Raw genomic sequence first — 15881 nt, 5'->3', positions numbered from 1 at the left:
GCCGACTATCACACTTGGGAGTCACTAGCTGGCAAAAGAGGGAAATGACGACGCATCCTGTGGACTGGTGCGTTAACTGTGTATCAATAAAATTAGTGAGTGACTCAAAGACAGATGCAGCAAAGGTTAAAAGGTGTGCAGCACAGGAGTTTGGCAGCGTTGAAAGGTATTTATTAAAATACAAGGAGTATAGCAAATAAAACCAATGAGCCGAGGGCATTCTATATCGTTGCTATAATGGAACCTTGGCTTAAAGAGAGGCAAGAATGCAGCTCAAGATCCCTGGATATAGAGTTTTCAGGTGGAATAGAGAGGGGGATAAAAAGGAGGGGGTGTAACATTATTGGTTAAGGAATCAATTACAACAGTGAGGAGGGATAATATGCTAAATGAATCATCAAATGAGACCATATGGGTTGAGCTCAGAAATAAAAAGGGGGCAGCCACACTACTAGGAGTGTACTACAGACCCCCAAATAGTGAGAGGGAGATAGAAGAACAAATATGTGGGCAAATTTCTAAGTGCAAAAACTATAGGGCAATAATAGTTGGGGATTTCAACTACCCTAATATCAACTGGGATACAAACAGTGGGAAGGGCACAGAGGACACAAAATTCTTGAATTGCATTCAAGAGAAATTTTTTAGCCAGCACGTAACAAGCCCAATGAGAGGGAGCACAATTCTAGATTGTTTTTGATAATGAAGCTGGATGAAGTAGCAGTGGGTGACCATTTTGGAGATCATGACCATATAGTTAGTTTTGGTATAATCATGGAAAAGGACAAAGATAAAACAGGAGTAAAAGTTCTAAATTGGGGAAGGCAAATTTTACAAAGCTGAGAGGTGATCTGGCAAAAGTGGATTGGATACAGCTACTTGAAGGAAAATCAGTGGCAAACCAGTGGGAGGCATTCAAAGCGAGATACTACAGGCATAGTGTAAGCATGTCCCCAGAAAGAAAAAGGGTGGTACGGCCAAATCTAGAGCCTCCTGATTATCTAGAGGCATACAGGGCAAGATAAAGCTGAAAAAGAAAGCTTATGATGATCACAAAAAACTTAATGCTTTAGAAAGCCTAGAGGAGAATAGAAAGTGCAAGGGTGAAGTAGAAAAGGAAATTAGGAAAGCAAAGAGAGGACATGAAAAATTATTGGCAGGTAAAATCAAGAAAAACCCAAAGATGTTTTATCAGTACATTAAGAGCAAGGGGATAACTAAGGAAAGGGTTGGGCCTATCAGAGATGTACAAGGTAACTTATGCATGGATGCAGAAGATGTGGGCAGGGTTCTTCATGAGTACTTTGTCCCTGCATCATCCCACTCCTTTGTGAAGGCAGACATTGTAGTAAAAGAGAAGTGTGAAATATTAGATACAATAAGCATAATGAGAGAAGTAGTACTAGTGGGTGTGACAACCTTGAAAGTGGATAAATTGCCAGGGCCGAATGGATTGTATCCCAGGTTGTTAAAGGATGCCAGGGAGGAAATAGCAGATGTTCTGAGGATTATTTTCAAATCCTTACTAGATACAGGCTAGGTACCAGAGGATTGGAGGTCTGCGAACATTGTACCATTGTTTACAAAGGGTGCGAGGGATAGGCCAAAGAATTATAGGCCAGTCAGTCTGACGTCAGTGGTGGGTAAATTATTAGAATCAATTCTGACAGGCAGAATAAACTGCCACTTAGAAAAGCACTGATTAATCAGGGATAGTCAGCATGGATTTGCTAAGGGATGGATTTTAGTAAGGCATTTGACAAGGGCCCACATGGCAGACTGGCCAGAAAAATGAAAGCCCATCGGATACAAGGGAATGTGGCAAGTTGGATCCAGAACTGGCTCAGCGACAGGAAACAAAGGGTAATGGTCAACTGATATTTTTGCGAATGGAAAGTGGTTTTCAGTGGCATTCCACAGGGCTCAGTGTTGGGTCCTTTGCTATTTGTGGTGTATATTAATGATTTGGACTTAAATGTGGGAGGCCTGATTGGGAAATTTGCTGATGACACAAAAATTGTCTGTGTAGTTGATAGTGAAGAGGATAGCTGTAGACTTTAGAATGATATCAATGGTTTGGCTGATTGGGTGGAAAAATGGCAAATGGAATTCAATCCAGAGAAGTGTGAAGTAATGCATTTCGGGAGGGCAAACAAAGCAAGGGAATACACAATAAATGGGACGATATTGAGAGACCTTGGAGTGCATAGCCACAGGTCCCGAAGGTGACAGGACAGGTAGAGTGGTGAAGAAGGCATATGGAATGCTTTCCTTTACTGGCCGAGGTATAGAATACAAAAGCAGGGATGTAATGCTGGAACTGTATAAAATGCTGGTTAGACCACAGCTGGAGTATTGTGTACAGTTCTGGTCACCACACTACAGGAAGGACATAATTGCTCTGGAGAGAGTACTGAGGAGATTTACAAGAATGTTGCCAGGGTTTGAAAGTTGCAGCTATGAGGAAAGATTGGATAGGCTAGAGTTGTTTTCCTCAGAAAAGAGAAGGCTGAGGAGCAACTTAATTGAGGTGGACAAAATTATGAGGGGCCTATGAGGGATATGAGGAAAAACTTTTTCACCCAGAGGGTGGAGGGTGTTTGGAATTCACTGCCTGGATCGGTGGTGGGGGCAGAAACCCTCAACTCATTTAAAAGGTACCTGGACATGCACCTGAAGTGCTGTAACCTGCAAGTCTATGGTCCAGGTGCTGGAAGGTAGGATTAGATTGGGCGGCTAGTATTTTCAGCCGGTGCTGACACGATGGGCTGACAGGCCTCCTTCTCTGCTGTAACTTTTCTATGGTTCTAACTGTTTAATTATATGCAGGTGGAGGGTGTTAATTGGGGTCTTACTTGAGCACTTAAAAGGAGACACTTACTGAAATTGGGGAAGTTTTTGAGCGAGGAGCTACACGTTTGTAATCCTTTTACTCTGCATAATAAAAGTGAAACTGAGTAAAGATAGGCTCCAGCTTTCTGGAAATTTACATGATAGCAGAGGATGTTTGCCTAAAGCTGAAGGTTGGAAACTAGGAATTTTATTTTGCATATTAAACTAAATTTTCACTGGCCATTTTGGAAAATATGGCAGAAAGCAAGTGTAAATTGTCAGGGTATGATTACCCTCTGATGCTCTCAGAGTCTGAACCATATGACCAGTGGAAAAATGAAGTGGATATGTGGACACGGATTACATCCCTGCCAAAGGGGAAACAAGGTATGGCCTTGGCATTGTCACTTCCTATCAAAAGTAAAGTGTTTTGTGAACTGGATGCTTGTCAGTTGAATACTGAAGGAGGGTTGGAGTTTGTTTGAATTCATGGATGAAGTTTACAAGATAGATGACCTATTGAATGTGTATGAGGCATGGTCAGACTTTGATAGATTTTGAAAACAGATGATTATTAAATGGAGAAATATATCATGGACTTTAAACAGACTGTACAGCAGATTGAGGAAATTCAATTTGGAGATCCCTGGTTCAGTGCTAGCATTTAAATTGCTAGATTGCGCTAGGGTGTCACATATGGACAAGCCCCTGGTTCTAGTTGGGGTTCAGTTCTTGGAAAAAGACTCCCTGTTAGATCAGATGTCTGCTGCCTTAAAGAAATTGCTAGAGCCACAGTCATTTCTTGCAGCCCTGATAGAACAAACAAGGCATTCAGCAGTGACACAAAGAATGGAAGACTCAATGTTTGCTGGATTTCGAAATGGTCCAGATAATGGACACAGGCATAAAGTACAAATGAAGAGTTAAAGACAGGAGGAATGAGGATGAAAGCACCTTTAGCAGGTATGACTATTACAGCAGAAGACCTAATCGGAACAGCAATAATAGGCGAAAGAATCTCAGGAATACTTAAGAACAGTTAAATCAGTGCTTCAGGTATGATTCAAAATATCATTATGCAATGAACTGCCCTAAGTGGAGGGGCAGAGTCCTTGAAATAACACATGATAAAGAGAATTCTGAGGAAGAAGAGTAAAATACTGATGAATCTGAATGAATTGTACTAGTCACAGGGAGATTTAGTCCTGTGATGAATGTTTTAGTTGCAGATTTATTCAACTGTGCTGTATTAGATCATGCTTGCGCATTGACAGGATGTGGAACTGACTGGTTACAATCTGCGTTCATACAGCATTGAGGATCGACACAAGGTTAAGGAGTGTAAAAGCACTACCAGCTTGAGGTTTAGTGATATCAACACATTGAAGTCACTGAAGACAGTATTAATTCCTTGTAAAAATAGCTGGAGTAAGCCACTTTATCAGTACTGATGTAGTCTCTAGTGAGATAACGTTACTTGTTGAGTAAACCGTCAATGAAAAAGGCACAAATGAAACTTGATATGGCACACGATAAGGCAATTGTTTTTGGAAAGTCAGCGAATTTTCAGTTTACCCAGTCAGAGACAAAACTTGATGTTTCTACTCAGAGTGTTAAAGTAGTATTAATGGCAGCAAGTGATAAGAATCAGAGAGATAAAAAGCAAATTGTCTTAAAGTTACACAGGCAATGTGCTCACCCTTCTCGTCAAAGTTTAAAAATCCTGCTAAATGATGCAGGTATGATTGAAGAACAGCATAGGAGGATAATAGAAGAGATTAGTGAAGTGTGAAATCTGTATAAAGTATCGGAAGACACCATCACGTCCTATTGTCAGCCTTCCATTGGCACGAGGTAGTTGCCATGGATTTAAAGATATGGGACAAAGACAAGAATATTTTCATTTTACATTTTATAGCTCTAGCAACTACATTTAGTCTTTCTACAACAATAAATAGCAGGGACAAAAAAGGGTGATTATAGATAAAATCATGGAGAAATGTATAGGGACTGGGACTTGGGGCACCAGCTAAGTTTCTACCTGATAATGGAGGGAAATTTGCAAATGACTAGTTCAGAGACATAAGTGAAAACATGAACATTATCGTTATGAATTACTGCAGCTGAAAGTCATTTCAGCAATGAGCTTTGTGAAAGGAAACACGTGGTGACTGATGTAATGCTGCATAAAATCTTAGCTGATCAAGCAAACTGCAAGTTGACTAATGCCCTGGCATGGGTGGTTCATGTAAAGAATTGGCTTCAGATCGTTAGGGGAAATAGTCCACATCAATTGGTCTATGGGCAGAATCTCAAATTGCCTGCTGTACTGTGTGACAGTCCTGCTCTAGAAAGTACTACAATTAGTTCCATTTTCTTCTGCACATTTGAATGCTTTAGATGCAGGGAAACAGGCTTTATTCAAAGGCTGAGGTCTCTGAGAAAAACTTGGAGAACTCTGAGGCATTGTATAAGGCCATCTGAGGTGGAATTTAATTCAGGAGATTTGGTGCATTACAAAAGAGAGGGTCATGGGGAATTTAAGGGCCCTGGTAAGGTAATAGGTTGTGATGGTAAGACGGTAGTTATCAACCATGGAAATCAAACTATTGGGGTTCATTCCTCATGATTAATTGGAGTTGATTACAAAATCTCAGAATCTGCACATCTGATAGAGGGAAACGAGGCACCTTGCACCTCAAATGATCATGGGCTGAATTTTACTGGCCCTTCTCAATGCCACAGGTTGTGGCGCAGGGGCTGGTAAACTTCTGCGGGGAGAGGCCCACCTCGACCCATGATGTCGAGAAGGACCCGCCGCATATTACCGGCAGCGGAGGGACCTCTGTGCAGCCCCCACGCCGTCTGGCGCTGGGCCCTTCATCAGCATATGCAAATGAATATTAATAATTAATATGTAAATAAACTTAGCTGCAGGCGGCGACCGTCCCACGCCGATGTTATGGCAGCCGTTTGTGCTTTGTCACCTTTGGAACTCCATACAGAGTTCTGAGGCGAGAACCTGGTGGGGAGGGGGAGGAATAAAAGTTTCAGGGTGGGAGGGGTGGGGGAGCAGGGAAAAATTATCTTGATTGGATGTGGGGATGGTAGGAAGGGGTTGAAGGGCAAAAGTTTGAAGGTTGGGGGGTAAAGGTCGAGTAGGGAAAAAGGCATGTTTTTGTTATCCCAGGCAATTAAATGACCATTGTGGGGTGGGGGTGGGGGGGCATTGGGGAAGGGCCATTACAAAATGTTCATTTAATAAAAATTTATAATGATACACCTTTAAAAATTAAAATTAATTGTAAGGGCTTAAAGCCCTTTAAAAATGGCACCAGCACCTGTGCGGTGGCGCCGGACGGTGTTGCCGGTCCCCCCTCTACCTCACTGGGGGCGGCCGCTCCACCCCGCATAATATCATGGGGGCTCAGGGACGGCGCATCTGCGCGGGATGCATGCCACCGTTTGAGCGCGCCGCTGCAAACTGGGGCGCACTTGTAAAATTCAGCCCCATGTGTTTTGTGATGAAGGTCCTGAGGAACAGAATGAGGCAGATCAAGGGTTGAATAATAATGTGAGCGACCATGATACTCAAGAAAGAGATATTACAGCCAAAGGACAATTGCCCCGAGTAGGTTCTCGAGTAACATATATTCCAAAGGGGTCTAATAAATGGAGGGATGCAACAATTGTGGGACGTACCAGAAAATCTACTGGCAAGTTTAAATATTGGTTGAATGTTCAAGATGATGGCCAAGAAGCCACAGCTATGGACCGGCAGAATGGGGAGAAAGATTGGAGGGTAAGAAAGCAGAGTGCAAGTTTTGATAGCGGGTCAGGAAGCGATCACATACTGGAGAAAGAGTCTTCGATAATGCATGGAGATCTTATAGCAGCAGACTCGAAAGACATCAAACTGCTAAGAGGCCATAGTTTGAACAGATTCCATAATGAAACGAAGGCTAGAGAGCAGTCTCTGAATAGGACTAGAAGCAGAAGTCCACATGACCGTGAAGTTTTAGTGGCTGCCAATAAACGAGGAGAAACTAATTATAAGCAAAACATAAGGAATTAGAGAGTTGGAGAGAGTTTGGTGTTTATTCTGAGGTACCAGATAGGGAACAGCTGGCCTCGTCACATAAATGGATTTGTACTGAAAAAGTCCTTCCCGATGGGACTTATAAGGCTAAAGCGAGGCTAGCTGTGAGGGGTTTTGAAGAGCGACTGGGTGATACCGATTTTAGAGTGGAAACGCAATCTTGAAAATCTTTTTAGCTCTTTTGGCCACATATTTATGGGAATGTAGATCCATTGACATAAAAGCCACATTTCTGCAGGGTAATACTTTTCAGACAGAATTGTTTCTGAAAGCAACTAAAGAGGTAGCAGATGCAGAAGGAAAACTATGGATACTGAACAAATGCGTCAATGACTTTAATGATGCGTGGTATTCCTCGGTGAGATCTGTTTTGCTCTAAATTGGCTGCGTTCAACTAAAAGCAGATCCTGCCATGTTTTATTGGTATCATGAAGATGCTAGAAAGTTTCCCTTTATGGAATGCTAGAGGAAAGGCATCTCGCAATGTAATACTATATACCGGATATGGAATTTATTTTGAAATGTTGTTGGAGTATGTTAATCTAAGTTTGATTATAAAAGAAAGGAATCTGTTAATTGTGTAAAAATTGTTTGATTATATGCAGGTGGAGGGTGTTAATTGGGGTCTTACATGAGCACTTATAAAGGAGACACTTACTGAGACTGGGGAAAGTTTTGAGTGAGGAACTACATGTTTGTAATCCTTTTACTCTATACAAGGAATGTGAAACTGATTAAAGATAGGCTCCAGCATTATCCTTCCACAACAAGCTTTCTGGAATTTAACATGGTGTGCACAATGACCAGTTGCTACAGCAGCTTGGCAACAGGCACCAAGCCCCGAAAGCAACAACTCACAGCGTCACTTGGCAGCTTCACAAACTTGTGGCAGAACCTACCTCTCAAGGATCAGCCTTCACAGCCATCAGCCAAGGTGCACGAAGAAAGGACACCTCACCTAAATGGATTATTTGCTGCATGCCCTTCATCTTTTGTAAATGGAAGGATGCCAACCAACCATCAGTTAACTACAGCAACTTAATGCTGTCCAAATGTGTTTGAATGGTGAGTCAGACAGTAACATACCATTACCATGCAGCTTTTGGAGGAGCAGGGCATGTCTGACAGCAACTTTCTGATTTCCTCATTTAACTGCATGCATGCGATCACTGGTAGTTGCTGTCTGAGTTCCACATATATAACAGTGAGTGCCATTAGCCATCACCGTTATTTCTACTGCAAAATCTGGCACATTGCATATTAAAGCGGTGGAACCCGTATTAAAAATTTTTAAATTTGACCTGCACATTGACTGATGTCTTGAATACTATTCCAGTTCAACTACTGGAAACCATTGAAAATAAGTTTGGAATTTTTTTTGCACAGTTCAGGAGGCATTTTGGTGCATATGAACAACCTAAAGCAGCAGAAACAAGTGTTGCAGGGTCCCAAAATGAGGTTACAGTACAGTGCAACTGATTTTACTTCTTTTTCAGCAAAGTCTGAGGAACTATTAATTGGTAGAGTCTGGCAATACATCTTTAGTGCCAAACATTTGTAATAAAAACTGTACCCATATTTTCATTTGTGCAAAATCTAAAAGACTATTAGCAACAGGAATTTGATACCAGTCACCTAGTTTTATTGAAGTAAAACATTAATCGGTTCAGGCCCACGGAGCCACGTGGTAGTGAGCTGACACAGATGTTTTTTTTGACAATAAAAGATATATTTTGATTTAACACTGAAGCATTGTAAAAAAAGGAACTGAAATCCAACATTACAATGGCAAGCTTGACTGTTGGCCGCTGTTTCACTTTGGCAGTTCCAGAATCCATAACTGTATTCATTGCTCCTTTGTTGGATGTAGTAGCTGCTAGAATCTCATTTAGTTTGTCTGTAAGCAAACACAGATGTCAAAACTCAATTAATGCAATGTCACTGGAGAAGTACCTATAGACAGGCTGGCAAACAACAGTAGCTCTATTTGTAGGTAATCACAGGTATGAGGAATATGGCCCACTACTGTCTGCTGCAACAATCCATTGCACCAGGGCAGATGGGGATAGTGAAGGTAAGATTAAGATCTCTCAGACAATTCGACATCCTGAATCATACCAAATAATCTAGCAGTAAGTCTGCAAATAAACAAAAGAGTAATTAAGGAATACTAACACGTTTCCAGAGTTGTGATTGACACTCATTCATAAATTTGAGTGAAACATAAATTTTTATGTATAATATATATATATATATATATACACACATATAAAATATAAACACACCTTCAAACAGAAGTGGATTTGAATTAGACCTTACTGTAACAATTTCCAGTGCATTATCTTCTATTTAGCCATCTCCCTACATCACCAATTTCCTTCTGATGTTTGCCGCTATCGTCTTCTAGCTCCCTACGTAAATATTATGAAAAATTCAAATACTGTCTGCAACTTCTACAGGTAGCTGGTTATCAGAATGTCTACCCATCCCAAGGATAATGATATTACACTTCTGTCTCCCACACATATAAATTTAACTATTAATCATGGATGATTAAAAGAAAGACTTGCATTTATATAGCACCTTTCATGACCTCAGGACATCCCAAAGTGCTTTACAGCCAATTAACTACTTTTGTAGTGTAGTCACTGTTGTACTATAGGAAATGCAGCAGACAATTTGCGTACAACAAGCTCCCACAAACAGCAATATGATAAGACTAGATGATCTGTTTTACTGATGTTGATTTGGGGATAAATATTGACCAGGACACCAGAGGTTAATCCTCTACTCTTCTTCAAAATAGTGCCATGGGACCTTTTACATCTACCTGATCAGGACAAATGGAGCTTCAGTTTGACATCCCAGCACAGTTACTGCACTGGAGTATCAGCCTAGATTTTTGCTCAAGTCTCCTGGAGTTGGACATACATACATACAAACTAGGAGTAGGCCATTCGGCCCCTCAAGCCTTCTCCACCGTTCTATAAGATCATGGATGATCTGTTTGTGGACTCAACCACACTTTCCTAACTACGCCCGATATCCTTTGACTCCCTTGTTTGTCAAGAATCTGTCTACCTCTGCCTTAAAAACATTCAATGACCCTGCCTCCACTGCTCTCAGGGGAAGAGAGTTCCACAGACTCACAACCCTCGGAGAAAAAAATTTGCCTCATCTGTCTTAAGTGGGAGACCCTTTATTTTTAAACTGTGCCCCCTTGTTCTAGACTCCTCCACAAGGGGAAACATCTTTTCAACATCCACCCTGTCAAGTCCCCTCAGCATCTTTTATTTTCCAATAAGATCACCTCTCATCCTTCTAAAATCCAATGAATACAGACCCAACCTGTTCAACCTTTCCTCATAAGATAACCCTCTCATCCCAGCGTCATGCTAGGCCCCCACCTGCCAAGAATGAGGCACATTGATTTTAAACTGTTACTGGAGTGAAGAAGACTTGTTAAACAGATCAGCCATGGCTGGAAAAGACATGTGCATATTACCTGACAGTGTTTGGAAGGAAAAAGCAGCCATTCCCTGACACATTCAACCCACAATGGACTTTTGATCACCAGACGTTGAATGTGGGGGAGCTTGCATTCCAGGTTGACTGCTAAGATGGCCGAATACACAAACGGGCATGGTCAAACCAGCTAGTCACATGACTAACCTGCTGGGCAACTAGCGTTTTGTGAATTTGTGCAAACAGTTTGGGCAGTGTGTCTGTTTGCTCCCGGACTGAGAAGATCTCTCTCTCTCACAAGCCTCTGAATCCACTGAAGACACATGAACACCAAGCGAGAAAAGTTTCCTACAGTGAACAAGGTTTAAGAAGAATACTGGGCCCCAACGAAAAGCAAAACTACCTACAATTAAGGACTCTACAGTGAGCTCAAAGAACTGTAACAACAACCCTTCAGATATTGCCTCAATCTTTTCCACTTTATTTTTCTTCTGCTCTTTTCTGTTTCTATCTGCATATGTGAATCGCGTATGCATGCTAGCGTAGGGCGCGTCGTGTATCCGTAGGCGTTAACCGATTTAGAGTTTAAGTTTAATAAATTTCAACTTTTCTTCTTTAAACTAAGAAAGCCTGTTTGTGCTGTTTTTTTTTATAATTGGAAAGTGGTGAACAAGGATTCGCCAAGGGGGAGCTAAAAACATGGTATGTTTAAAATTAAACCCTGTTACGGTAAGACCAGGTGAAGGCTGAAAAGGAACCCCTAGACCTCTTTCTCATCTGGTCGTAACACTAAGGATCAGTCAAGTGAACCTTCCTTGAACTGCTTCCAATGCAATTACATCCTTTCTTAAGTAAGGAGACCAAAACTGTACACAATACTCTAGACGTGGTCTCACCAATGCCCTGCAAAACTATAGCAAAACATCCCTACTTTTATATTACATTTCGCTTGCAATAACCAACAACACTACATTTGCCTTCTTAATCACTTGCCGTACCTGCATACTTTTTTTTCTGTTTCGTATACTAGGACACCCAGATCTGAGAGTTCTGCAATCTCTCTCCATTAAATAATATTACTTTTCTGCTTTTCCAGCCAAAGTGGACAAGTTCACACTTTCCCACATTATATTCCATCTGCCAAATCGGCCCACTCACTTAACCTATCTATATCCCTTTGCAGACTCATGTCCTATTCACAACTTACTCTCCTATCTTTGTGTCATCAGCAAATTTAGCAACCATACATTCTGTCCCTTCATCCAAGTCCTGATGGACATCATCCTAGGGTCTTAAAAGAAGTGGCTGCGGAGATAATGGATGCATTGGTTTTAATTTTCCAAAATTCCCTAGATTCTGAAAAAGTCCCATCAGATTGGAAAATAGCAAATGTAACGCTGCTATTCAAGAAAGGAGGAAGACAGAAAGCAGTAAACTACAGGCCAGTTAGCTTAACATCTGTCATAGGGAAAATGGTGGAATATATTACTAAGGAGAATACCGCAGGTCATTTAGAAAATCTCAGTGCAATCAGGCAGAGTCAACATGGTTTTGTGAAAGGGAGATAGTGTTTGACATTATTAGTGTTCTTTGAGAAAGTAACAAACAACGTGGATAAAGGGGAACCTGTGGATATGGTCAATTTGGATTTCCAGAAGGCATTTGACAAGGTGCCACATCAAAGGTTACTAAACAAAATAAGAGCCCATGGTGTAGGGGGCAACATATTGGCATTGATAGAGGATTGGTTAGCTAACAGGAAACAGAGAGTAGGCACAGAGAGTGTTGTTTTCAGGTTGGCAAGCTGTAATTAGTGGGCTGCCACAGAGATCAGTGCTGGGGCCTCAATTATTTACAATCTAGATCAATAACTTGAACCCATAACCTTCTGACTCAGAAGAAAGAGTACTACCCGCTGAGCCACGATTGTCCCTAGGTCACTCTCCCCTCTGCATAGTATAATGTTGCACGACAGGACAGTGCTGCGTCAAGTATCAGAAAAGCATGAACAGGGCTTGCCTTCCACCAGCTGATGACATGCTCAGTTTAGAACATGACAACATCACACGGACTAAGGGTCATAGTGCTCGTCTGCTATTGTTCTCTGATTATCTAATTTTTTTTCTTCATTCATGGGATGTGAGCGTCACTGGCTAGGCTACCATTTATTGCCCATCCCTAATTGCCCTAACTGAGTGGCTTGCTAGGCCATTTCAGAGGGTATTTAAAAGTCAACCTTCTTGTGGGTCTGGAGTCACATGTAAGCCAGACTAGGCAAGGATGGCAGATTTCCTTCCCTAAAGGACATTAATGAACCAGATGGGTTTTTACAACAATCCACGATAGTTTCATGGTCACCATTAGACTAGCTCTTTAATTCCAGATTTTTATTCATTGGATTAAAATTTCACCATCTGCTGTATGGGATTCGAACCCATGACCCCAGAGCATTAGCCTGGATCTCTGGATTACTAGTCCAGTGCCAATGCCACTATGCATTGCCTCCCCATTAATATGAGGAGCGCTTACATTTAGAAGAGGTGTGTCTGTCTGTGCTCTCTCCCTGAGTAGCTTCATTCTGCAGTTAGTGAGCTCCATCCAACAGCCTGCCTAGGTCCCATCATGACTCCACCTAAGCATGGTAAGTAATTTAGAACCACAGCATTTCCTAAGTCTTAAAAGAGGTGAGTGAGTGAGTTTGGGTGTTATACAGTCATAGAATTATACAGCACAGAAACAGGCTAAACGTGTGCAAAGGAATACCGATCAGAGTCCGAATGCCGGACCCGGAAGCCCGACCCAACCTGCACCCGACACGTCGTCGGATTCCATCAGGGTCAGGTCAGGTAGCAGGCCTTTACCCATATACTGATGTAAAGGTCTGCCACCTGACCCGATCCCAACGGGTCCCGACGACATGTGTTGGGTTCCAGTCAGGTCGGGTCGGACCTCCGGGTCCGGCATTCGGGCTCGGATCAGGTTTCCTTTGCACAGCTTTAAAACAGGACCTTCGGCCTACTGTGTCTGTGCCGGCCATCAAGCACCTATCTATTCTAATCCCATTTTTGTGTGGGGAGGGGTATGAACAAATAGTTGAAAAGTTATTTACCCCCTATAGAAATGCAAAATGGGCCCTGAAACTGGGACTACCTAAATAGCCAATAATAAAGTATTTACATCATAACAGCAAAGAGTAGTTAGAGCAGACATTAAAATACTGAAAGAGAAGTAGAAGAAGAAAGCATGAGGAGAAAAATTTCAAAATACTACATGAATATTTACATGAAAAGGGGTTCACAAAACAGGATAACACAAATACAACATCCAATTGTCATAGAAACATAGAAAGTAGGAGGAGTAGGCCATTCGGCCCTTCGGGCCAGCTCCGCCATTCTAAAAAAATCATGGCTGATCGTCTAATTCAGTACCCTGTTCCCACTTTCTCCCCATATCCCTTTGGCATTAAGAAATATATCTATCTCCTTCTTGAATATATTTATAACTTGGCCTCCACTGTCTTCTGCGGTGGAGAATTCCACAGGTTCACTACCCTCTGAGTGAAGAAATTTCTCCTCATCTAGGTTCTAAATGGCATACCCCGTATCCTGAGACTGTGACCCCTGGTTCTGGACTCCCCAGCCATCGGAAACATCCTCCCTGCATCTAGCCCTTCTAGTCCTGTTAGAATTTTATAGGTTTCTACGTGATCCCCTCTCATTCTTCTAAACTCTAGTGAATATAGGCCCAGTCGACCCAATCTCTCCTCATATGTCAATCCTGTCATCCCAGGAATCAGCCTAGTAAATCTTCTTTGCACCCCCTCCAAGGCAAGAACATCCTTCCTCAGATAAGGAGACCCAAAACTGCACACAATACTCCAGATGTGGTCTCACCAAGGCCCTGTATAACTGCAGTAAGACATACTTGCTCCTGTACTGAAATCCTCTTGCAATGAAGGCCAACATACCATTCGCCTTCCTAACTGCTTGCTGCACCTGAATGCTTGCTTTCAGCGATTGGTGTACAAGGACACCAGGTCTCATTGCACCTTCCCCTTTCCCAATTTATCACCATTCAGATAACAATCTGCCTTACTGTTTTTACAACCAAAGCGGATAACCTCACATTTATCCACATTATTCTGCATCTGCCATGTATTTGCCCACTCACCCAACTTGTCCAAATCACATTGGAGCCTCTTCTTCAAGTATCCAGATAATATTTGCAGCCGTAAGATAGAATTACAGGTCGAGTTACAGACAAATAAAACCATAGGATCTGTTGGTATATATTATGGTGCTGGGCACAATGAGAAGAGAGATTTATGCAGCACTGAACATCCTTGAGTCACTCGGTGCTAGTGAGGTACAAGGACTGGAAATGATAAATGTGATACATATATTCAAAAGGAAGGCAAACTGAATCTAGGCAACTACCAGCTGACAGCTACACCAGGGAACATACTGGACATATTCTAAAGGGTAGGCTGCAGAAGTACCTACACAGAAAGAAGTCCAACAACAAAAAGCTTTCTTAACTACTTTGAGGACATTAGGACATTATCAATAGAGTGCAGTGTGAAATTCACCATGATAAGGTCGAATTAGATTTATAAAAGACATTTGATAAGGTCCAATGTGAAAAACTAATGAAGCTAAAAACCATGAGAATCCAAATTCAGATGTGATACCAGATATGAAGGTGGGCAAAGTACAGGAAGCCTGTGAACTGGTCAGGTGTTTTGTTAGACTGGAGTTAAGGAATGGAATGTTGGTTAGGACAATGGAAGAATACACTGCTCTTCTTCAAAAAGGTTTGTGGATCTTTTATAATAAGGGTCACTGACCCGAAACGTTAACTCTGCTTCTCTTTCCACAGATGCTGCCAGACCTGCTGAGTGGTTCCAGCATTTCTTGTTTTTATTTCAGATTTCCAGCATCTGCAGTATTTTGCTTTTATTATTATGTGGATCTTTTAGGTCTGAGCGGACAAGGCCTTGATTCAACAGCCCATCTGAAAGACAGCATCACTGACAATGCATCATCCATCTGTATGGCACTGGAGTGACAAGGTAGATTACGCCACACAGGAAAAGCACAATCACTAGCAATGGCTCCAAGAGAAGTTAGGAAAAGAATGGGACTTCTAAGAACTGGAGTGAAAAATTCAGAAGTGCGTTTTTGCAAGGAGAGAACCAAAACACATACAAATGGTCAAGAAAGCCATTGTTGCAGAAGAGACTCAATGATAACAGAATCCTACACACTTAATAAAGACTAAAGTTAAATCAGCAAGATGGTCTTGTGGCGAATTGAGTCTGATTGGGGTGCAAGTTGCACCATGGAACTTGACGGCTGCATAACCTAGAAGGGTGTGTAGGGGAATTCAGAGTGTGGAGAGCTTAGCCAGGAGGGATTTCATAATAGAGCAACAAGAAGAGAGGCAAGCAAGTATCTGAAGAATTAAGGAAGCTCCAGTTGCAATC

At 41.8% G+C, this 15881-nt stretch overlaps 1 protein-coding gene across 1 annotated transcript in view; it reads right to left on the bottom strand.

Annotated features, from left to right (window-relative positions):
* Positions 1-15881, bottom strand: part of LOC137383898 (uncharacterized) — a 71901-nt gene that overhangs the window by 20919 nt on the left and 35101 nt on the right. The window contains exon 2 of the mRNA XM_068057274.1: positions 8716-8828. Within this exon, the coding sequence (XP_067913375.1) occupies positions 8716-8828 (113 nt within the window). The remainder of the gene's footprint in view (positions 1-8715; positions 8829-15881) is intronic.

This window comes from Heterodontus francisci, chromosome 25, assembly GCF_036365525.1.
Source record: "Heterodontus francisci isolate sHetFra1 chromosome 25, sHetFra1.hap1, whole genome shotgun sequence".
NCBI classification, from domain to species: Eukaryota; Metazoa; Chordata; class Chondrichthyes; order Heterodontiformes; family Heterodontidae; genus Heterodontus; species Heterodontus francisci.
Note: the sequence above shows the minus strand (reverse complement) of the source record. Positions and strands in the feature narration are given on the sequence as shown.